This window comes from Daldinia vernicosa (assembly GCF_022497035.1).
Source record: "Daldinia vernicosa strain CBS 139.73 unplaced genomic scaffold F5Y00scaffold_13, whole genome shotgun sequence".
Lineage (NCBI taxonomy): Eukaryota > Fungi > Ascomycota > Sordariomycetes > Xylariales > Hypoxylaceae > Daldinia > Daldinia vernicosa.
In genome coordinates, this window is record NW_025953929.1 from 386,719 (window position 1) to 409,102 (window position 22,384).

At 48.7% G+C, this 22,384-nt stretch overlaps 8 protein-coding genes across 8 annotated transcripts; 3 read left to right on the plus strand and 5 right to left on the minus strand.

Annotated features, from left to right (window-relative positions):
* Positions 1 to 1,890: 1,890 nt before the first annotated feature.
* F5Y00DRAFT_232029 (DNase I-like protein) lies at positions 1,891 to 4,551 on the minus strand. The gene is made up of 5 exons (XM_048007108.1): positions 4,137 to 4,551; positions 4,048 to 4,060; positions 3,808 to 3,986; positions 2,250 to 3,758; positions 1,891 to 2,165 (listed from the first exon to the last, which is right to left on the minus strand). Exons 1-5 carry the CDS (start codon positions 4,162 to 4,164, stop codon positions 2,044 to 2,046), a joined length of 1,851 nt encoding a protein of 616 aa, XP_047866701.1. The 5' UTR covers positions 4,165 to 4,551; the 3' UTR covers positions 1,891 to 2,043.
* A 190-nt stretch (positions 4,552 to 4,741) lies between these two features.
* On the plus strand, positions 4,742 to 6,069 carry F5Y00DRAFT_232033 (mitochondrial cytochrome c oxidase subunit VIa). Its single transcript, XM_048007109.1, has 4 exons — positions 4,742 to 5,040; positions 5,133 to 5,157; positions 5,352 to 5,519; positions 5,665 to 6,069. Exons 1-4 carry the CDS (start codon positions 4,869 to 4,871, stop codon positions 5,708 to 5,710), a joined length of 411 nt encoding a protein of 136 aa, XP_047866702.1. The 5' UTR covers positions 4,742 to 4,868; the 3' UTR covers positions 5,711 to 6,069.
* Positions 6,070 to 6,098: 29 nt separating this feature from the next.
* On the minus strand, positions 6,099 to 9,992 carry F5Y00DRAFT_232035 (uncharacterized protein; the record flags this gene model as incomplete). The annotated part of the gene is made up of 2 exons (XM_048007110.1): positions 9,182 to 9,992; positions 6,099 to 9,102 (listed from the first exon to the last, which is right to left on the minus strand). Coding segments are annotated over exons 1-2 (3,043 nt in total), but the record flags the coding sequence as incomplete, so codon positions are not given.
* A 118-nt stretch (positions 9,993 to 10,110) lies between these two features.
* F5Y00DRAFT_268182 (uncharacterized protein) lies at positions 10,111 to 15,836 on the minus strand. The gene is made up of 2 exons (XM_048012204.1): positions 15,420 to 15,836; positions 10,111 to 15,368 (listed from the first exon to the last, which is right to left on the minus strand). The coding sequence occupies exons 1-2, from the start codon at positions 15,652 to 15,654 to the stop codon at positions 10,453 to 10,455; spliced, it is 5,151 nt and encodes a 1,716-aa protein (XP_047866704.1). The 5' UTR covers positions 15,655 to 15,836; the 3' UTR covers positions 10,111 to 10,452.
* Positions 15,837 to 16,635: 799 nt separating this feature from the next.
* Positions 16,636 to 18,432, plus strand: F5Y00DRAFT_28812 (Pre-mRNA splicing Prp18-interacting factor-domain-containing protein). Its single transcript, XM_048013437.1, has one exon. It carries the CDS (start codon positions 16,866 to 16,868, stop codon positions 18,291 to 18,293), a length of 1,428 nt encoding a protein of 475 aa, XP_047866705.1. The 5' UTR covers positions 16,636 to 16,865; the 3' UTR covers positions 18,294 to 18,432.
* Positions 18,433 to 18,522: 90 nt separating this feature from the next.
* Positions 18,523 to 19,269, minus strand: F5Y00DRAFT_252099 (40S ribosomal protein S9; the record flags this gene model as incomplete). Its single annotated transcript, XM_048009896.1, has 3 exons — positions 18,523 to 18,934; positions 19,021 to 19,119; positions 19,205 to 19,269. The coding sequence occupies 3 exons, from the start codon at positions 19,267 to 19,269 to the stop codon at positions 18,523 to 18,525; spliced, it is 576 nt and encodes a 191-aa protein (XP_047866706.1).
* Positions 19,270 to 19,534: 265 nt separating this feature from the next.
* On the plus strand, positions 19,535 to 20,679 carry F5Y00DRAFT_232044 (ribosomal protein L21e-domain-containing protein). Its single transcript, XM_048007111.1, has 4 exons — positions 19,535 to 19,702; positions 19,773 to 19,840; positions 19,903 to 19,950; positions 20,075 to 20,679. Exons 1-4 carry the CDS (start codon positions 19,667 to 19,669, stop codon positions 20,403 to 20,405), a joined length of 483 nt encoding a protein of 160 aa, XP_047866707.1. The 5' UTR covers positions 19,535 to 19,666; the 3' UTR covers positions 20,406 to 20,679.
* A 344-nt stretch (positions 20,680 to 21,023) lies between these two features.
* On the minus strand, positions 21,024 to 21,455 carry F5Y00DRAFT_260229 (uncharacterized protein; the record flags this gene model as incomplete). The annotated part of the gene is made up of 1 exon (XM_048010987.1): positions 21,024 to 21,455. The coding sequence occupies one exon, from the start codon at positions 21,453 to 21,455 to the stop codon at positions 21,024 to 21,026; it is 432 nt and encodes a 143-aa protein (XP_047866708.1).
* Positions 21,456 to 22,384: the final 929 nt, after the last annotated feature.

Here is a 22,384-nt window from a genome sequence, read left to right on the forward strand (position 1 = left end):
CTGGTGGGATCTTCAAAAAACATCTACCTCGTTTCGAGGGGTGGCTTGCCGCCTCGAACGAGGATAAGATCAAGATATCTCACCGTAGCAATCGTGAGAATCCTCACATTGTTGCGTACTGGTTCCACATCAGGCCTGGTTCCACAGCACGAGGTGGTGGTTCCAAAGTTCCGGCACATGCCCGTCAAGGTCTACCACAAGAGCACCAAAGTATCCTAACGTTTCAACACAAAAAAACATCTGAGTCCCTAGCATTATGTTCCATTACATATAACACGTTTAACCTACAACTCAACTTCCTCTAACCAACACTAAAGTCGGAGCTAACATGGCCATCAATCGCGAGGCTGGAGCTTTATGAAATATACAAGCCCCAGCAAAATCACGAGTCCAGACGACCGTGACAAGTTCGATGGGGACATTAATTTCTACAAAAGAGGGAATTTCTGGGACCTGTTTCTCGAAACATTCGGTTCAGATCTGTCAGATGAGGCAAATATTTACAACGAATAAAGTCCAGAAACAAAGCCAGGTGAAAGAAATATTTTAAATACTCGATAATTCCAAAAGAAACCCCGCGACAACCAACCAATCGACTAACCCATTGAAAAAGTCCTATAAACCTGTAGCCAAGAAAATGCAAACTTACGCAGCTACTATCGAAGAAAACAAAGACGATGACATGATCGACGCCGCACTAGCGACTCCTGCCTGCTGAAAGATACGGTATATGAGCTGTAGTTGTCCATTGACTTGGTTTACCAACTGTATGAGTGAGGAGGGAGGTCCTTCTTATATATATATTCCATGCCAAGATACCATGTAGCGATTTACAGCTCTCACCGCTAACCGACCGTTGCCATTCATGGGGCCGTTCATGGTGGCTACTCCGCCATTATAGCCCCACGTCTGGCTATTCTCCAACATGTAACCGGATTGCATTGCGCTTGGTGCAACGCGATCAAATCTCGATAGAGGTTCATAGGTCGCGCCGCAGCTATTGTCTAGCTCACCTAACGCGTCTTCTAAGCCACTCAGTGCCTTGCTATTGGCAATGAACACCTGCGACATTGATCTCAACATCATCTGTATACTCGTGCGGGACGGATTATCCTCTAATCCGATAAGGATCATCTAATCCATCTAGTCCAACAGTTTTCCACTGTAATGAAATTAATCATAGTTCCGGGAACCTGTACCTGAAAGTAGTCCCTTGACCACTCACTTCAACACTGCCCATTCCCCCAAGAAGCAACCAAAGTTATTGATGTTTATGCGAACACCGGGAGGAGATTAGAGGAAGCGATGAACCAACGTCATTGATGTTTGTGCGAAGATTTGGAGGAGATTAGTAAAAGCAATGATGAGGACATCATTTTTTTTTTTTCATCGGGAGGGTAATTGATAGGGATTACAATGATTACTTACGATAAGATAGCTTAGTGAGAGAATGGAGTTCTCTCCTCTGAACATGAATTCTACAACTTCTTACTCACAAGTCTTACAATTGGTAGCTGAGCAGCCGGCTTTGCTAAGTATCAGCTTTGGCGCAGCACTCTTAAGCTGCGGCTTGCTCTTACATACGTGCCAGAGGGCACCCCTAGATTCTAATAAAAAAGAATTACCTGAACCGAAACAAAAATGCCCAAGGAATGGGCTAACAAAAATCTGGTTTCGAGCCCAGCCGTCGACCCCAGCGTCAAGCTAAAGCCAAGGCCATCGACGCGAAGTTCCAGTATAATATACATAGATAATCAAGGTGGACTTATTAGTGAGATATGTAGGAAGTTAATACGGCTCTATACGTACCTAGATAGATAGATAGATACCTAGCAATAATTAATTTATACTAATCAGCTCTCCTATAAGTCTCTTACCTACTTAAGCTAAGCGACTATACGCATGGAGATTATACCTATGCAGACATACCTACGCACCCGCAACGAAGAGAACGACACAAGTAACATGACCGCTAGTTCAAGTAAAGTAGAAGTAGAAGTAGAAGCTCCATATAAATAATCTAGCATCGCATCACATCTCATCTCATCCGTTTTGCGATGCGTTCCAGTCGCTACTCCATATAAACGTCGGACAACGCCACTGCGTCCCTTTCTCCTTTTCGCCCGACGGCCCGATGGGCCGGGCACAGACGAAGAATGACCTCCCTGGGAAAGCGGGTTGGGTTAATATTACGATGGGAGAATAATATATATATACGTAGGTATGTATGTATGTATGAAGCGGCTTACCTCGATTGACGCCGGGTTTCTTGGTGACTATGCTAACGCAGTCCTCTCCGTGCTCGCATTTGGGCAGGACTCTTTTACCTGTTAGCAGCTTGGACCAGGATTCCTTGGACTCGATGGGATCGAAGACTCTACCCGGAGTAGACGTAGACGGTCCGGCAGCGTCTTTTGCTTCTTCTTCTGTGTTGTTGTTGGATTCTTTCGGTACTTCGGCCTCGAAAGTATTATCAACTTGACTATTAAGTGGTTTAGGATCTTCGTTTGTTCCTGGGATTGTACTCGCAGTTGGGGTGGTGGTTTTAGGTTTGAAAAAGCCCCTGAGGCTGCTTTGCCCTTTGGACGAGGGCTCTTTGGCCAGAGTGGCTTTTGTTTTCTTTTGTGGCCTGCTGGCCGATGCCGTGCTTGAGGACGTGCGCTTAAGGGTATCGGTCCGTGGTTTAGCTGGAGAAGACGCTGAAGTTACCGATTCAGGTTGCGAAGCGGGTGTTTCGGCGGCCTCGTCTTTCGATAGCTCAATTTTAGCGAAACTGCTGCTGGGACTTTCTGACGGCTCGTTGATTGGCGCTAGAGCCGACTTCGAAGGCACCGGTTTCTTGGAAAACATGTCCTTGATGCTCCGCCGGCGATCGAATTCGGGAATGAGTTTCGCTGATAATGGTAAAAGGTCTTTTGCCGTCCAGTCCCTAAGCCGAACTCCGTCCTTAAAAACTCCCGGAGGATTCATAATGTCCCTGAGATGTACCTCTTTTCCGTCAATAGTAACAACATCCTTGAGGGTTGCAAAGACTGGACAGTGATCGGACCCCATCAGGCCTTCCTGTATATTAGAGTCGATAAACCAGTCCTTCATATTGTCACTACAAAGGACATAATCGATTCGACTGCCGACATTGGCAGGTCGAGTATTCTTCTTAGTGTCCCAGCAAGTAAACATGCCCTCGCGGGTAGGATGGAAGAGCCGGCCAAGGTCCCATAGCACTGGCTCCTCCCTATTCTCATCTCTGTTACCTAACACGTCTCCCTCGAATATAAGCTGATTGAAGAGGCGACGGGAAGGAGTGGAGAAGAAGTCTTCAACCGTAACGCCTTCTTTTCTTAGTCGCTCGAAAAGGTTGGCTGTATCCATAGATGTTCGGATAACGTTGAGATCGCCTGTTAGAACGACCCTCTTGCCCATGGCTACGAGGTTACGGATTCGAACGTCTAATGCGTCGAGGTAGCCTAGCCTGAAATCGTCTCGGGTCCCATCGCTGTTAGCTGGGCTGTAGGTTCCAATCAGAACAAAAGCAGGAAACTCAAGGATGACGCAGCGCCCTTCGCAGTCGAGAGTCACATCGTCTATTAGACCCACAAGCTGGCCAGGCTTTGGGTAACCCCCTATTTGTTGATCTGGGGGGAGGTCTCGAAATTTGGTTGAAGAATTTGGTGGGCATAAGACGCCAGTGATTCCTTCTTCTGCCCGGATGGGCATACATACCGAGTTCCGGGTATAGATTGCTACACCGGCATAACCTGCCTCTGTGTTAGGATAGATGGCTGGATGGGCTGTGATTTTACGCACCCTTCTTGTGCTTGGGCAAGCTGAAGGAAACATCCCAGCCAGGTACCAGGACCATATCATCCTGAAGGTCCTTGCGCTGGATTTTGGTCTCCTGCATTACGACGATATCGGCTTCGAGTATATCGAACATAGCCTCAAAAGTCCTCTTTTCCCTCCATGGCTGGTATCCAAACGGATTCCTGTTTGAGTTACATAGTTAGAAGTGAGATGCTGCGTATAGTATTGTACGTGGTTCCATACCGAATGCCGTTTACTATAGGCGGTGTTAGTAAGATTAGATGTGATGGAAATGCAGTAAAAATGCAGTAGGATACGAATACAATACGGACCATTCCACGAAGTGATGCGCACCCCCATCGTGTCGGAGATGCATTCACGAATTTACAAAGTTTCCGATATTTTCTTTTTTTTAAAGGTGCATCCCCAATCATTCCTCTTCTACTTCACCCTTTTCATCTACCACCATCGTCGGATTTGTTCTAATATACGGTGGGTTTTGGTAAGTGGATTGATTCACCGCGGAATGGCTGGAAGGAAGTTCTAGTACGAATGATGGTGCATCTCTTTCTAAATATTTTAAGAGTAAATAGAATCAAGCGTCCCTTCCTTATTGTCACTGTTTTACTTTAGGTAATAAACCCGTAAACCCGTCTGTAAACTTTTTATTACGTGTAGTTGCACAAACATCAATTGGCCGTGCAAGGTACCGCTCGCTAGAAGTCGCGACATTCTATGTTACGGAATACGGTAGTCGAGGTGCATTACACGCGCCACACCAAAACGACCCGAAGTCCCGTGACATGCGTCATGACCAGAACCCCTGTTATACAAAAGCCACAAAAAAACGGATCCGCCGTATCCCCGCGGATTTACCGAGGCGAAGAAGCTCTTTAGCTCTGCTCTACCGGCTTCTAAAGATGTCATCCAATCAAAGCTGACCTCATTCGACAATCGAAATCAGACCACCACCTGGAATCCTGACGAGTCGACGTCTACATACATACATACGACACTCTCACTCTCCTCTCTAAATAACGAAATCGACTAGCAGTACGCTCAATATGCTCCCCCAGCGACAACTCCTCCGCGCGACGCCGCGCCTGGCCTCCCAGCTGCGTGCCGCCAATACCGCACCCGTCTTCCGCTCCGCTCTGCAGCGCCGCTTGGCCTCGACCGAGAACGCCTTCATCAAGGAGCGACAGGCTGTCAAGGAGCACGCTGCCGCCACAACTGGTAAGTTAATCCATCCAGATGCATGCTCCGCGATATTATCTAGGAGTGCATGGACGATACTAGGAATTGGATCGCTGACCTACCCCTCGCAGAGCTCTGGCGCAAGATTTCCATCTAGTAAGAACCCACCCATCCATCCATCCCTCCGTCTATTTCGTCTACCTCGGGCGATACGCATACCTTCGGTACTTCTGCGTACATATATATCGACGAGCAGCAGCACGAGCCTTATTTCTCTCGGGAGATCTAGCCAGCCATACGGGTCAAATTGAAAAGAAAAAAAAAAACAAAAGGCTAACAAAATACCTCAGCGTCGTCATCCCCGCCCTACTCCTCGCCGGCGTCAACGCCTACAACCTATACCAGGAGCACTGGGAGCACTGGTCGCACCTGCCCCCCCTAGAGGAGCGCGTCGAGTACCCCTACCAGAACATCCGCACCAAGAACTTCCCCTGGGGCGACGGCGACAAGACCCTGTTGTACGTATTTATTTTTCCAGTCTGCCTGCCCCTTTTGAAGCTTTGAAGAGAGAGTAAAAAGAAAGGAGAAGGAGAAAGAGAAAGAGAAAAAGAAAAAGAAGACAAATTGCTAACTTGAAGATTTTTTTTTTTTAAAAAAAAACAGCTGGAACGACAATGTCAACTACCACAACAAGGACAAGACCACCTAAGCGCCCGGCCGTAGTCGAAGCCTATAGCATGGAATTGCCGACTATAGCATGGAATTGCCGACGATGAACTAACTACCTAACTATGGGAAGCGTAGGAGTGGAGGGAAGCGCATGCGGGAATCAGTCATAGAAAACAAGTCGCCCTCGACGAGCAAGACGAGAGACAGGCTGGCTGTTTGTGTATCTTCGACGCTGTAGATATGCCGTTCCTTTTGTCAATCCAAAAGCAGATCAATCAATCATCTTGCCTTGCCTTGACAAGCATATATACCTACCTACATATTATTACTTATTATCCCAACACTGATACGGACCTAATTATCCTCACTTTAAAGCTACTAATTCATTCGAAGAAAACAAGAACTATAAGCTAGTTATTGTAAATATATATGTATAAAAAAAAAGTAGGTATTTACTACGCAAACCAAACTAGGGCACATAGGTATCTTAGGTAGGTTAAACAAACAAGCAAACAAGTTCCAAGACTCCGACGCCTAACCAACCAACCAACCAACCAACCAATCCATTTCTTCCCTAACTGCTTACCTATATACCCTCTAAGGATCAATACCAGGACCCCTGAACCCCTTTAAGTGTACAGACTTGACTCGACTCGACTCGATTTGACTTGATTTGACTGTCTCTAATGTACGGTCTAGTAGAATAATATAATATGTAAGCACCGTAATAACACCCGCGAGTGCGCAGCGTGTGCCGATTAGGCGACGTGTTGCGTGTGGGGGGTAAAATCCGGCTGTTAAAGTTGCTAGACGCTACGGGTCTTGTGTGTGATGAGTTTTTATCGTTATACCCCCGGTCTTTATTTCACGGCGGTGCCATTGGCAGTGACGTGGGCATTGACGATGCCAGAGTCAGGGGGAGCTGATTCGGTAAAATCGGGCTCGGGACCCTCCACCCAATTCGTGTACCCATCTTCGTCCTCGTTCTCTTCTCCCATCTCCTGATACTCTCCCCTCCGCTCTTCCACTCGCCCCCTCGGAGGTAGATTAGGAGGCGGAGTATGCGTTTTCACGGACGCCCTGTCCTCATCGTCTGCTATCATCTGAATTAAGTCCTCGCTCTCGCCTTCTGCGTCTTCGTGCGTATCGCCATTCAGCTCTTCCGCATCCTCAACCCAAGGCTGGACGTACGCAGGTGAAGACATGGAATCATCGTGATCGCTAATCTGGAATGACGGGCTATTTGGTTCAGAATCTGCTGGCGCCGCAACAACGAGGACATTATCTTCGTTACTACCGTCGTTACCGGCAATATGAATCTGAGAGATACGTCTGCGCCTCGATGGTAGCGGAGGTGGCGGCAAGGGCCGTCGTTCTGCTTTTGCGTCATGTAAATTACTGGTACTCTGTCGTGAGAGCGACGGTGGGGGAGCAATAGGTTTCCGCTTTGGCATGATGGCCATCGGCGATGACTTCTTTCCGGGCCCAGGTAGCGGCGTGCCGGGAGGCGGTAATGGCTGACCACGCCCCATAGGCTGATTCAGATCCAGCGGAGGATCAGAAAGCTTGCGTCCGTTAGCACTGCCGTTCCTGTCCGTCTGCCTCTGTATTGCGTTCAGGCCCCATCGTTTCGCCGTCGCGGCGGCATTAGACACGGCGGCTAGGGTATTCCGCTTGCCCTCCGGCGTCCCATTCATAGAGCTGGCCGGTGAAGACGTGTTTTCTCTTCGTGTGAAGAAACCCTTGCTTATTGACCCAGCATTACTCTTGATCGAATTTCTGCTGCTGGATGGTGCAGGTGAACTTGGAGACGCATTATCGCTCTCAGCACTTCCTGTAGAGGAGGCAGTGTGACGTCTGCCTGGCGCTGTAGGGGTGTTCTCGCTCTCGCTCTCGCGTACTTCGGGGATAGCCTCGGAAGATGAATTCGCGGAACCATTGATCGCTTGTGAGGTAGAAGATGGTTTACCAGGTGACCCGACGGGGGTATGAGCCGGCGATGTGTTCTTGGACCTAGCAGAGAGATGCGCCATTGCACTAATCGCGTCATCACGATCTGGTGGACTGGTCGAAGGTCTGAAAGTCTCGGCGTGTACGGGGTCAGTGCCGACGATAGGGCTCGACGTCGAGATAGATCCTGACCGCGAGGGGTGTAGCACCTCCGTCGCAGAGCTTCGTGGGCTCTTTGCTTCGAAAGATGTTGTTGATGCGGACGGACTCTGAATACCATCACTTTGTAAACTCTTTTTGGAGTTGAGCCTTCTACCCCAGAATCCCTGTGGTTGCGCCGTTTGGGAGGTCTCCATGACGGGCACAGTATGACTCTTCTCTAACGAAGGCTGTTCGGGGGGCGTATCCGTGCTTGTTTCTTCGATATGGCTGACCTCGTTTACATCCCCCTGCTGAGCGACCACGTCTTCAATATTTGGAGAAGTCTCAACTGCGTCATCGCCTTCGAATATTCCTCCGCGCCATTGCTTATGTTCGGTATTGAAGAACGGAATGTCGTCCCAAAATGGTGCTACTAATGTCTCGGCTACCACCTCCTTGATTCTGTTCTCGATCTGTCGTAGAATCACTGTGTATGTAATCTGCCTCGAACTTACGATAGGCTCAATCGTCATCTCCATCTTGGGCATGGTCTGGAATGAGAACCATATACGATTGCTGGGGGGCGGTTTTATCTTGAAGAAAGCATGCCCCTCCAACTTCTTTAAGACCACAGCCAGTACGAGGTTGACTTCTCTCACCTTGAACCGGGGACCTAGGTCGATACGCGCTGTGGCAGCAACCTCCAATCTGAATTTGCCGTTGTACTTAACATCGGCCTCCATTCCACATTCCCCTTCCACACTAAAGTCTTTGAGCCGGGGATTCATAAATAACGGCGCGGAATCTCCCGTGTCGATATTCTGTATCGTGATGCTGGTAAGAAAAGATGGTCGATTGACACGGGAGATTTTCTTCGTAATCTTCTCCCTAATTAAATGTTCGATGTCCTTAGTCTTGTAGACGCCGAGGAATATCCTCCCGATCAAGGCATTAAGCCATCTTGTCTGCAGGTGATCTTCAGAAGAATGTAACTTCTGAACCAATGATATGATATTTTTAACTTCGAATCGCTGGGGTTTCGGGGCTAGATTCAAACCAGTAAAATTCTGTTCTTGATTCCTGAGCAGAGCAAAGTAGAAATCTTCCTTGGCAGAACAGTTCTCGGAGAAGAGGTAGAATGGTTTTGACACTTGAGCGTCTCGGGTCAAGTCTTTCCCATCCGTCCTCCTGCTCAAGCGCAATGCATTTCGCTTAATAAACAACTCGCCTTCGGGGGTAGGGTCTCCTCCAGAGTATATGCTGATGTCGTGGTGGGCTAAGGAGATAACGTGGCGGACCTCGAGCTGCTCGTCGTCGTCGAACAGCATTAAGTGGCCGTGTCTGTTATCGATGAGACGTTAGTTACTCAGTTTAGTTACTCAGTTCCTAAGACCTGCGTCAAAGACGGCTAATAGCGTACCTCAGTACGACGTAGAACACATTTCCTGCCTTCTTAGGTCGTTGACTAACACCTTTGTCGTCCAACGGATTGGGAGTCTGCTTCCTGTCGAATATACTTCTGTACATAGACTGGTATACGCTCTGGCTAGGCGGAGCGACGGTGGTCGATCCTACGGGAGTAGAACGCTCTATCGGTTTGGCATTGATGCCCATCGGAGTGTATTCACGACATACTGCGAAGTATCCCGCCGCTGTGTCGGATTCGGCTAGGAGGCGCAGTTTCGACTCTTCCTTCTGAGCCTCGCGAAGGGCTGTCGTATCGTCATCAGGCTGAACGATGCTGTTGGAGTCATTGCCGTCGTCTTCTTTTACCGTTTCATCGTGAGTCGGAAATGTAAGATGCGCGTGAAGTAGTATGATGGCTAAAACTAAAGGAATGAAAGTGACACCACCAAATAGGTAGGTCAATAAGAAACCGGTCCAGCTCATACCCATATCTCCGGCTTATAACAACAACGACAACAACAGCAACAGCAACAACAGCCAGCAAAGTGCGGATCTGCTAACCTTTGCGGCGGCCGAATTTCGTGGACCATGGATGACTGATTGATTGTCTGTGTGTTTTGTTTTGTTTTGTTCTGTTTTATTTTTCTTTTCTTTTCTTAAAGCAAAGCATGTCCAAAGTAAAAGTGAAGTATGTATGTTTAATGGTTGTATCTAGTATAGGCTGATATTAGTTAAATAGTATGTATTTATTAAAAGTTAAGTTTACGATAAGGCCACCTTAAGAGCTGATGCTCGCGCCAGCTGGAGCTATTGCATGCAAGTGGAAACCTTGGAAAGGTTAATAACGGGACTGGGACGTCACAGGCCGACTTTCAGCGCACGTGGGGCTTCTGTAGGTTCGCGGGCTGGCGGGGCAGACTTCAGATAGCGCCTGATACATAGTTGCTCTAATCACGACAAGGCACAGCTGATATTTAAACTCTACCTACTATATATAGATCAACATGAGGCATCCAAATAGAGCATTATACCTGATCATAAATAATAAAACAGTATGCTTGATAAAATATTATTATTAATACCGCATAAATTCATCTCGCATTCGAAAACCAGGTAGATATCAATAAAGACACCATCATGTTCTGTGTTCTATAAAGTCAACGTGCCACCTCGAGGACTCTCATCGTACCCCCTTGCGCTAAAACGCCATACAATGCTTGGTATCCTATAAAGGTGAGGTAGGTATAAACCTAGAACCATCTCATCTAAAGAATCCTCCCACCTCTACCAATCCAACTCCTCCATCCCAACCTCGCCCTCCAGAAGCTGCTTCACAGCCGGCTCTATAACGCTCTTCTCCGCCCTATACCGCGCGACCTGCTTCATCCGCGTATAAAACACGGGACAGTCTTTACTATCGCAAGGCACGCTGTCCAGCGGCGCGAACCCCGCGCAGCTCTGGCATATCTTGGTCACCTCCGCCAACTTGGTCTCTTCGCGATTAAGCTGCGCCTGCAACCTGAGCAGCGAGGCCGGCGCGTTGCGTCGGCACCTCGCGCACACCGAGTAGCCCTCGGTTTTAACCTTGGAGCCGCAGACCAGACAGGCTGCCGCCTTCATGTATGATTCTAGCGTCTTCTTCGCGAACGGGTTCTTCCCGGTGCCGTACGTAGTCGGATCGACGCGCCGGATCCGTTGTACTTTGGGCATTTCGTCGTACCACTGCCGCACGTTGGCCCCGACGAGGTTGAAGATGCGCTCGAGCGGCGGGATCAAGTTCTTGGAGATGTAGTATTCCGAGTCTAGTTGAAGATGCGGGCTAGTAAGTAGATCCTCAGGTGCCACGCAGCGGTCGATGAGACGTGCTCCGGGGGCTCCCGAGACGACAACATAAGGAACCCGCTCGCCGTACTGAGGCTCCGCTCTCGCATCTTCAAGCATCTTTCTCGTGCTGATCAGGGCGCCTGGTGGGGGTGCTCCCTTGTCGCTATAAGTTCCCAGCTTAACCTCCCTCGCAAAGCAGAAGTCTTGCATCGACACAGCTCCGCGCATGATCTTTTCGCATTGTTTTTGGAAATAGGATTTAACTTGACTGAGGTCAGCTGTCTCGAAGAGGATCTTGAGCGCCTTTTCCTCTATCATCTGTTCGGCAGGTGTCCCATCTCTCCTAACCGTCTCGATACCCTTCGCGTCAAAGTCGGGCTTGACCTGGTCTTTGCTCTCGTACTTGTAGCCGACATAGCGCTTCTTCGCAAGTAGAACACATGGGTGGTAGACTTTCTCGAACTTAAGCTTGATCGGCCGGGGATTCATATCAGTAACTGCTTTAGAAATCTCGTTGCCGATATCGAACGCTTCGTCTTTAGTCCTACCCGGTAGATAGATGAATAAGCTATCAGTATCGCCGTAGACGACTTCTGCTTTCCACTTTTCCACCGAATGTATTAGAGCTATTGCTCTCTCGAGAGTCTCACGTCCAGTCTGCACGATGCTATCTGCGATTTCGGAGCACGGCATGCGACCTGAGAACGAGGCTGACGTATATCCATATGTGACGTTTGCAAGTAGCTTCAGAGCAAGTTGCCTATTGTTGAGGAGCTTCTGCAGGGTCTTGTCGTCTTTATCCTGCTTCATACCACTCTTCACCATCACTCGTGTTTCCAGAATTTCTGTCAACATCTTTGCCAATAATGACTTTCTGACTTCTGCCTTGCAGTACATCATGCCGTTGGGCGATATGTTGATGTGATCTTTAAGCAATTCCAAGAGCCTCTGTTGCCGCTGATAATCCGTAAACCCCATCTTGTTCGTACCGCGCCAGTTGACAATACGACCGAGAAAAGTCGAGTAGCAGTAATTGTATGCGATCATGACACTAGGGTACAGACTCTGAAAGTCGAGGACGATTAATGGGCTGTTGTAGAAGGCACTTTGAGGTTCCATTACAAGAGGAAGACACTCGAGCGCATTCTGGCTTCCAACCTGTTTTCTATCGGGTGAAACTAATATGAAGTTTTCTGGTTTCGCAATTCTGAACATGATCGACTCTACTTTGAACTGGGATCCGCGAGAGAAAACAGAAAAGAAGTCTACGCCTAGAAGCCGTGCTTGTTCACTTGTACGTGGTATGAGTTCGTTCGCTTCGAGGATCTCTATGTCGAGCTTCGTTCGGCTCAGGTAATATCGAAGGAGCTTGCTTAGGCCATGATGCCTCCCTCCGACATACCATTCCGTTAAGGTTTGCCAGGGATAATGCGGAATTCGTCGATGTAGCAAGTGCCATACAACATTCTCCATTGTGTACTGAAGGAGATTGAGTTCTGATCTCATAGCACGCCAGATGTTGACCATATGTCTACCCGTAACTCGAATAGTCGAAGTAGTGTTGAAGCCCCATCGATCTGCTTCCTTTCCAAATCGCCCGAACGACTGATTCTTCATCCGCGAGAATTCGTCACATAGATTATAGTCGTATTTGAACCTTGCTCTCTCGATTAAATATCCCCACGAGCTGCCGTGAACTTCGTAACCAGTAAGGATATCAGGGTCGTGCGTCCTAACGATCTCGGCCATCCTCACCATTAAGTCGAGTTCCGATGATTCTTCAATGATCTCGGTCAGAATTGGACTTTGCTTCTGCATTCTTCGTGCCAGAGACCCGTCCTCGGAGAGAACAATAATGCCAGATTGTATCGACTGTGATGCATCGTCACCACTGGCCAAGTTCTCATCCGACTTAGAACACCAGAAAATACATTGAACCTCGTCCTCTTCCGGATTTGGAAAAAGCTTGCCCCTGGTGTTGACGTGTACCTCCAAGCTCATAGTACTCATGTATTGAGCTTCGTGCTGGACACTCGTAGACTTCTTTTTCTGGGAATACTTAAAGTTATGCTTATTCCTGGGGGTGGGCCCGTCAATCTGTGATAGATATGGCTTCAGCTCAGGATCGCGAAGCTTTATTACAGGTTCTTGGGAATTGCTTGCCACCTCCTGGGTTTTCGTCCACCAACTCCGTACTTCGTCAAAGCTAGGTGGTGGTTCCGCGATTTCCCAGCTTCTTAGTGAACATTCCTGACGTAGTTTCTTATAAACCTGGGTATCCTTCTCGGTATCGTTAGGCACCTCCGATTTCATGCCAAAATTGGCTAGAGATTCTCCTGTTGGGTCAAAATCTGGAAGATACGGCAAGGTATTGCCTTCGAGACGGAATTCCTGGCCAGCATATTCCCGAATTCTTTGCGGGACATCTTTCTCGTTACTGTAAAATGCATCTTGATATATGACGCTAGGACGACCTAGAGAATCCATGGTAGACAAAATCTCCTCCGGCGAGGGTGGGGGTTGACCGTAGATGAAGAATTGTGCTTCAGGCCGAGGAATACACCCAACATCGATAAGATCTCCGGAATCCCTTCCCTTCGTACTCTCTGGCACGGAACTATCAGACTCCGGTTTGTCCATGTGTAAAATCGAGTTTTGAGCAGCATCGTCCGTCGGGGTCCATGAACTGAATCTGACGTGCTTCTCGAGTTCGCCATTATCACTTTTCTGAGAGCTCGTTTGTTGGCTAAGTCGCAATCTGGTGCTTGGATCGTTGGGGTTCTTGACGACTGGGAAACCGAGCGTATGGTTTCCGGAGGCTTTTGAATTTTTCTTTGACCTCGATTGCGGGACCCGCATAGATGTTACCTGAGCCTCCTGTCCGTTTGGCTCTCTTTGATTCGCTGTTGGTTTCTCTATAATGCTTGTTTTATCCACAACTAGAGTGGAAGCAAAACCTACGCGACGGTGCTTTGCTTCCTTTTCTCCCTGGAACGGCGAGTGTGCACGTTTTGCAGCCCTTTTGGGCAGAGCATGTTGCATATCATGAGGAGCTTTGCTCACCATTCCTTGCTCCTTTGCGACATCCAGCAGAACCTCCGGGACTGGGATATGTCGTCGATTCTTGGTACGCAAACAACTGACGTACACTCCATTGATAAGTAGCTCAGGACGATTCTCCTTTTCTGAGTCGATACTCGAGCTTATCGACTCGAATGCGTCAGATCGGGCATACGAACCATTTTTATCGGTATCCTTATGTGGCAATCTGCTTGCTCCTGCTGAATTCTTGTCGCTTAATTTCTTAGCATTAGGGTATTTGTCCTTTAGTGGGTTTAGACCATAGGACATTTCCTCTTCCGAGTCATCTGGGAAGACGCCGTCCTCATTCAGTCTAAAATCAAGTATACGCTTGTCATCCACGATGATACTGCTGGTAGGATTCTTATCATTCTCAAACTGTTGGCTTGTTATACCAAGCATAGATCCGAGGTTATCGGGATAAAGATCCTCGACAGATTGCAGTAAAGTTTTGACAGTAGACCCTAGAGGTATGTCTTTTACGAAGGTATCGAAAGTGACCTCTCCACCATTGCTCTGCTCGTGCTCTTGCTGTATTAACTCCTGGATCTGGTCCCTGAATTCTTCCTCATGAACCCACCCGGAGGGCTGTGAATTGCGCGGGTCTGCGGACATAGAAACCAAAGCCTCCGGAGGGAACGGGCTGCTTCCCGGTGTTCGGCCGAGCATTTTTCTTTTACGACGCTTCGTCTCATCCTTCCATAGTCCCGCCATGCTGTGGACAAGTTTCAGATCAGGAGACAGGGGGTACTTCCTCTCGACAAAATCGTGATGAAGCTGCCTCTCCTTGATTTCGTGCCGGTTGAGGATATCCTGAACACATATGTCGACTTCGATCGAGCAATGGCTAGCACGAGGAAGATCCGGATGCTCGGTGATGAATTTCCTCGGGACTGACTGGCTATGCCATAGATGAGGTAATTCTAAGTCATTTTCATACTCGGGCACCGGAGCCCTAAAACAGACCTTCTGAGATTCTATGTATCCGCACCCATAGAGGTTATAGTCAGTCATGAATTGCAATAGATATTGCAAGTGTGCTTCAAAAGGCTGAAACTTCCGCTTCATAATAACTCCCTGTTGAAGCAGCTCGATAAGTCGGGTCATAACCTGGGGGTTAAGCATATAGATTTTGAGATAGAATCGATAACCGACGTGGAAGCCGTAGAAGGGGATTCCCTTGACGAGGGTTATCCGCGCCACATATTTGCTCTTTCCATCATGAGTATTACGACGGTAACTCACAGCCAAGGCGTGATCAATAGAGAGGTGAAGGCGATATATATAAGCACCCACTAAGATACCGAATTAGAACCGCGACTTCACAGGACTCTCATACACCTTACCATCATCGGAGAGCAAACTTCCATTATACTCGATGTATAAGTACGGAAAAGCGCCATGGATATGCGCACACACTTTCTGGCCTGTTTCCGTCGACCCAAAAACTCTGATAACCGGAACTCTTGGTTCCTTATTTAATTGGGATGGATGAACATCATTGCGAAGTCGAGGGTCATATATCGTAGGGATAGCTTGATAATGGTCTATGCAGTTCAGCCGCACGCGGAAGACATCCATGGCGATTTATGCTGTACGTCATAGCGTCGATGCAATTTAAGGATACTTGGAGAATCCAAAGCACCTGGTATAAACCTAGCTAGAGCTTATTGATTATATACTAGAAAAGTTGTTTGATATGAATTTGGTGCTTTGTTTCAATACTCAATGGCGCGGGCCCCATCGAGGGCAGACGCGTTAAGTGAATCAGTTAGTTTCATACCGCAACGCGCTGTCAGGTGCTAAGTGTCTTAGTGTCAGGCACCTTAGAACTAACATTAGCAGATTAGGTACTCGATAAGTGCATACAACCCACTAGGATGTTCAATGTTATTTAGTGGAGCGCCAAGCCGCCAGGCATCAACATCTTTTGAATACGGTTAGTATGTATTTCCACATACAAATTACTATGAGGAGGTACAAAAACAACGACTCTGCCGAAAGCCCCTTTTCCCTCTCGTTAAGCGATTCTTGAATAGCCTCCTCGTACGTATAGTATTTCAACACGATAACGCCCTCTCCCACACAGCCAAAAGGACCCTGAAATGCCTTGACGATTGAATGGCTCCCGGACAGCCCTGATTTAAATCCTATTGAAAACGTGTGGGCTTAGGTGAAAGACTGACTAGATAGTAATTACGATTTATAGTCGTTGACGTTACGGGAATTAAAATAGGCTATTGAGGCCGCTTAAAAGGCTATCCTCTTCTTTAAAATGTTATATTTAACAATGTATAATAAGGTCTTAAAATGCCGTAACTCTAGGGGTAAACAATTGAAAAATCAGATTATACTAAATAAGGCTATTCTCAAGTTATGTATTTTACAGTAGTAATTTGTATGAGGGGATACTTGCTAACTATGTTGGGAGATGTTGATGCCTTGATGCCTGAGACCCACTAAATAACATTGAACATCCTAGTGGGTTGTATGAGCCTAAAATTAGATAATATTTACATATGGTACGAAAGTGGGTCTATCTTTACCTACTCGAGCCGCAATCCAGCCACATCTTTAAATCTTTGTTCTAGCCACAACTTCGATTAGTACAACCTTAAGATACCTCAAAGATCATATTGCCAAGGGTTCATGCTTAATCAGACTTCCCATATCTAAATTTATTCCTTTCCCCCCAGGTTTTAGCATCAAATCCCTAATCCGTCCTCGAGACATCCGCTCTTTCAAGTCACCGCCCCTCCTAACATAACATATACACATAAGACGCAGTCAGCATGCCACCGCCGCCACCACCGCCGTCGCGGCGGAACGACTCCAAGGCATCAGCCGCCTCCAAGGAGGAAAACATCTACATCCCGTCCTTCATCAGCAAGCGGCCCTTCTACGCGGGCGAGGAAGGCGACGCAACCGACTACCTCGAGCATCAGCGATTGCACAAAACCAAGGACGACCAGTCAAAATGGTACGACCGCGGCAAGAAACTCGGTCCCGCCGCCACCAAGTACCGCAAAGGCGCATGCGAAAACTGCGGTGCCATAACGCACAAGGCGAAAGACTGCCTCAACCGCCCGCGGGCGAAGGGCGCCAAGTGGACCGGGAAGGATATACAGGCCGACGAGGTCATCCAGGACGTCGAGCTCGGCTGGGATGCCAAGCGAGACCGATGGAATGGCTACGACCCCAAAGAGTATCGCCGCGTCGTGGAGCGGTACAATCATATGGATGAAATTCGTGCCCAGCTATCCGGGGACAAGGAGAAGGATGATGGCGACGGCGACGGCGAGGAGGATAACAAGGACTCGGGCGAGAAGTACGCCGAGGAATCAGACATGGGACGACACCAGAGCACCGCTACGCGACAGCTACGAATACGAGAAGACACGGCCAAATACCTACTAAACCTAGACCTAGAATCCGCCAAATACGACCCCAAGACGCGGACCATGGTCGACGCCGGCGCCACAGTCGACAAGGCCGCGCAGCTCTTCGCCGAAGAAGGGTACCTCCGCGCCTCGGGCGACGCCGCCGAGTTCGAAAAGGCGCAGAAGTACGCGTGGGAAAAACAAGAGAGCAGCGGCGACACGAGCCAGCACTTGCAGGCGAACCCCACCGCGGGCGAGTTCTACCGCAAGAAGGAGCGGGAAGAAGCCGAGCGGAAGCGCGCCGAGAAGATCAAGGCGCTCCAGGACAAATACGGCGGCGACCAGCACGTGATGCCGGCCGCCCTGCGCGATGCGGCCGTGACCGAGTCGGAGCAGTTCGTCGAGTACGACGAGTCGGGCCTGATCAAAGGCGCGCCCAGGACGTCGGCCAAATCCAAGTACGCCGAGGACGTCTACGTGAACAACCACACCTCGGTATGGGGCAGCTGGTGGTCCAATTTTAAATGGGGCTACGCGTGCTGTCATTCTTTTATTAAAAACAGCTACTGTACGGGCGAGGAGGGTAAGGGCGCCTGGGAGGCGGCTGAGAAACAGAGGACGGGTATTGATCTAATCGAAGAAGCACCCGCTCGGGAGGATGATGAGGCAGAGGAAAAGACAGATGAAACCGAACCTACACAACAACCAAGCAAGAAGCGTACGGTAGAAGAGATGATGGGTGGGATTTCAGAAGCCGAACTAGACGAGTATCGCAGGAAGCGCACAGCGGCAGACGATCCCATGGCCAAGTTTTTAGGGAATGATGAATTAGTTCGGTAGTATTGGCATATCACTAAGCAATATTATAATACATGGAAAGGAGTCAAAGCAGTGGATCACATAGAGCATTGATTTATCAAACGGTCGTGAAAGTTCTTTCATGCATTCCGTTTCCCCTGGCCTAACGCCTTGAGGTATGACCTTTAAAGTAGTTTCATACGCCCATAATGTAATCCGTTTTCCCCACCGGCAAACAGGTATCCACGTAAATTCATGGAGAGTGATGTATTTACTCTTCCTCTTCCTCCTCCTCGCCCTCATCCTTCTTCTCGGCGAGCTTAGCCTTCTTTCTTCGGACACGGCCGGGACGCCCGCCACCGAACGGCGAGGTCAGAGCGAAGTCGATGTGCTTCTGGGAGTCGAGACGGACGATGAAAGAGGGGACGTTGACGATCTGCTTGCCAACGCGGATGTGGCGCTGGCGGATGAGACAACGGGCGTGGTGGATGGACTTGGCAAGACCGAGCTTGTAGACGCAGGTCTGCAGGCGGCGCTCCAAGAAATCTTCGACCTTCAGGGCAAGCACGTAATCGAGCTTCATGCGGGACTCGTCGAGCACACCGACACGAACGAGACGGCGAATGAGGGCATTGCCTTCGAAGAGACGCTTGGGGTCCTTCTCGTCGAGGGTAAGAAGCTGACTATAATAATTGAATTGGATTAGTTTTCGCAATCTAAGATAAAGATACGTTTAAACATGCAAAGATGAATTCAAGTAAAAACTTACCGGGCAGCACGACGAATCTTGGAAAGGGTGAGCAGGACACGCCACACCTCACGCTTGTTTCGTAGACCGTACTCTCCAACGAGCTTCAACTCGGAATCACTATGAAGGCGACCATGTCAGTTTTCTCGTTCACAATCGACTTAAGCCGAGACAAGCTCTAACTCAGTGGCCGGTGATTACTGACAGACGGGCGGCCTCGAAAGGGCGACGGGGGACCTTTGCGGTCTTGGAGTAAGATCGAGGCGCCATGGTTGCGACTCAATTGCCTTGATGATTTGGTGGTTGGGAGGGGGAAAGGAACGAGGTTGTCGTAGGATGCGCGAAGTTTAGAAAACGAATGGGAAAAAAAAGGATGGGTTAGTTAGAAAAGAAGTGGGTTTGTGGAATGGAGTAGGGCAAGAGTGGGGCTAAGCTTGATTGGCCGATTGGGTACAAGTTACGTACACCTCGCTTAATCTACGGTAACTTCCCAATTCTTAGTTGGATAGCACCTAGCCTCCCTGCCTTCCAAAGTCCACAACCGCTCACAAGCCCCAAAAAAAATTCCCTAAGCGAATTTCTCGAGAGCCGACATCAAGAGAGAGAAATTCAATCAACCTCCATCACACTCTAACATTTCTCCTCACCACACGACAACACCGGCAAGATGGGTCACGCCGCAGGTCTCCGCGCTGGTACTCGAGTACGTTTAATCAATTCTACCAAGATAATTAATTTTTAGAAGAGAAATTCGTAACTAACAAACACGATAGTACGCCTTCTCTCGAAACTTCCGAGAGAAGGGTTCGATCCGCCTCTCCACCTACCTACAACAGTACAAGTACGCATCGATCTGCAGTATCTCGAATTTATGATTGGAACAAATTATTAACAATCGGGCAGGGTCGGCGATATCGTTGACATCAAGGCCAATGGTGCTGTTCAGAAGGGGTAAGGCACACACAAATTCCTCGAAAAGAAAATGCGATCCGACCGAATCCAGGAGCGAAAGCTGCGAACTTGGCAAGGATACGAATCACTTTGCGAACCGGGGCTAACTTGGCGGGAAAAATAGTATGCCTCACAAGGTCTACCACGGCAAGACCGGTGTCATCTTCAACGTCACCAAGACGGCCGTCGGCGTCATCATCTACAAGAAGGTGAGGCACCGGTACATCGAGAAGCGAATCAACGTCCGCATCGAGCACATCACCCGATCGCGATCAAGAGAGGATTTCCTCAAGCGCGTCAAGCAGAACGCCGAGCTCAAGAAGCAGGCCAAGGCCAACGGTACCACCGTCACCGTTAAGCGACAAGCTGCTCTTCCCCGCGACGCCCGAACAGTGTCCATGAAGGACAACCGACCCGAGACGGTGACTCCCATCCCGTACGAGACGACCATCTAAAAAGGGTAAATCAGATGGTGGTGCGTGGGGTGGTGGTGATGGTGTTTCTGGGTTCTCTGCCGGTTGCTCTTTTCTCATCGCATTAGGGGTTTTTCGCGGCCTGGAATCTCGATCTTCTGTGCATGGCAAGGCATGGATGGACATAGGCAATGCCTAGGAATGACAAAAATATACCAAATGCCAAGAATTGTTTCCAAGTTCGTGACTGAGTGCTACCATATTCCTACTTTAATTCCTCACTATCATCTACGTATCGAGACAACAAGCTTCAGAGTGTTAAACTCATTCTCAATAATGATGTTTTAGTGAGTATTTCAAGCCCTTGTTAATAATATACCAGACGGAGGTAATGTCCTCATAACCTCATCATCGCACCCATTAAGCTTCCAAATAGGGGTCCCTCCGATTTCCAACACCAGACGTCAGCTCCAGGCTTAAATCTCAAGTTAAATACATGCTAATTCATCGTCTCCTGAAATATACGTGTGCTCCTATTATCCTATATCCATCCCATTTCCGCCTCTTTCCGCCTAATACATAATTAGCTACTCATCCCGCCGTTCCAGCACTCACTACCAATAGTCCTCATAGCCATAGGTTAGGTATATTATATTAACGTCAATTACGTTCATAAGTATGATTCCCCTCCAACTCGACGACCTCCCCCTCTCTGCTATATCTCCGAGACGTAGTAGTAAACGGCGCCGCGTTTCCATGCTGGCATACCGTCGGGTGTGGTAGGTTCAACTGTACTCCCGGAGTCATAATATTAAACAAGTCCCACTCGTTCGTCACGACTCGGCACTCCCGAACGGCCCAGGGCCGGCTGAGAAGCTCCGTTAGGCTTGCGACTAGGCTCTTCCGTTTGCGATTCCCGGGACAATTGCAGCGTCCGCCGGTTGTAGTGCTGTCGTTGGTGTCTTCGGCTACGGTGAGGAAAAGGCCGCCCTGGTTTAAGCTGTGTAGTTCTCCCGGGGCCGCCGTTAGGACAAAGATGACTTGGAGTGGTGGGTGTCTGGCTCGGTTTGCGTGGTGAGTGTTGCGGCACATTGTGATGGAGCTCTTGGCCGCTATGTAAACGTCCCTTCGACGATATCGCGTCAGCCTTTTTTTTTTTGGAGTTCAAAGAGATTTGCGGTCGTAAGGCTAATGGGGCTCGGTTAGGTCTCCTCTATCCCCCTTTTTCGGTAATATAGAATCACAACGAGTTTCGGAGTTGAGCTTAATCGTCTCTAAGTAAATATATCTACTACTCCCAGCTTCTCACGACGGCATAACCCCTTCAAAGAGGAATCACAACTAAAATCGTCTAGGAAAAGACTAACCTATTTATCTAACCTCTCATCTCACGATGCTCTCCCTCCCTCCCCTCACCGCACATTATCGATACGAGCACCCAAGTAAATAAGGCCCTGCTCATGTCGATCATCACTATACCCTCAAGGCATCTTACACACCGCCGTTACCTAACCGGCTCTGCAATATTCGGAATGGTTCGCCCCCTAACCCGCAGGCTAATCCAGACGAGCACTTAATTGGGCGGGTGTTCGGCCAAGGAGCCTAGGTATAGAGATGGGCGTGATATGTGATGCTACATCGTAAGTAGGACTTTGTCCAGCAAACTAACTCGCTCGTGTCGTAGCCATTTGCCGAGTCACGAGATATTCTGATAGAGGGAGCCGTAGCAGTCGCGTACGGTATTGGTTCTCATAATTCGTTAGGCCTTGTCGTACAGCATTTCGACTTGGTGTAACTATCCCAAAGGCGAAATTGATAGCCGCATGTTAATATCGGATCCTTATCCCCAGACCTAGTCTATTTATATAGATATTTGCCGCACAATATAAGGCGTAATTGCTCGCTAGCGATTACGGCGTCGTTTTTCAGCTTCGACAGTTATGAGCCCGGTTCGTGAGGTGGAAAAGCCTACAATTCCCTGCATCCAGCGATTGATTACGCTGAACCCGTATTTGAGTCCC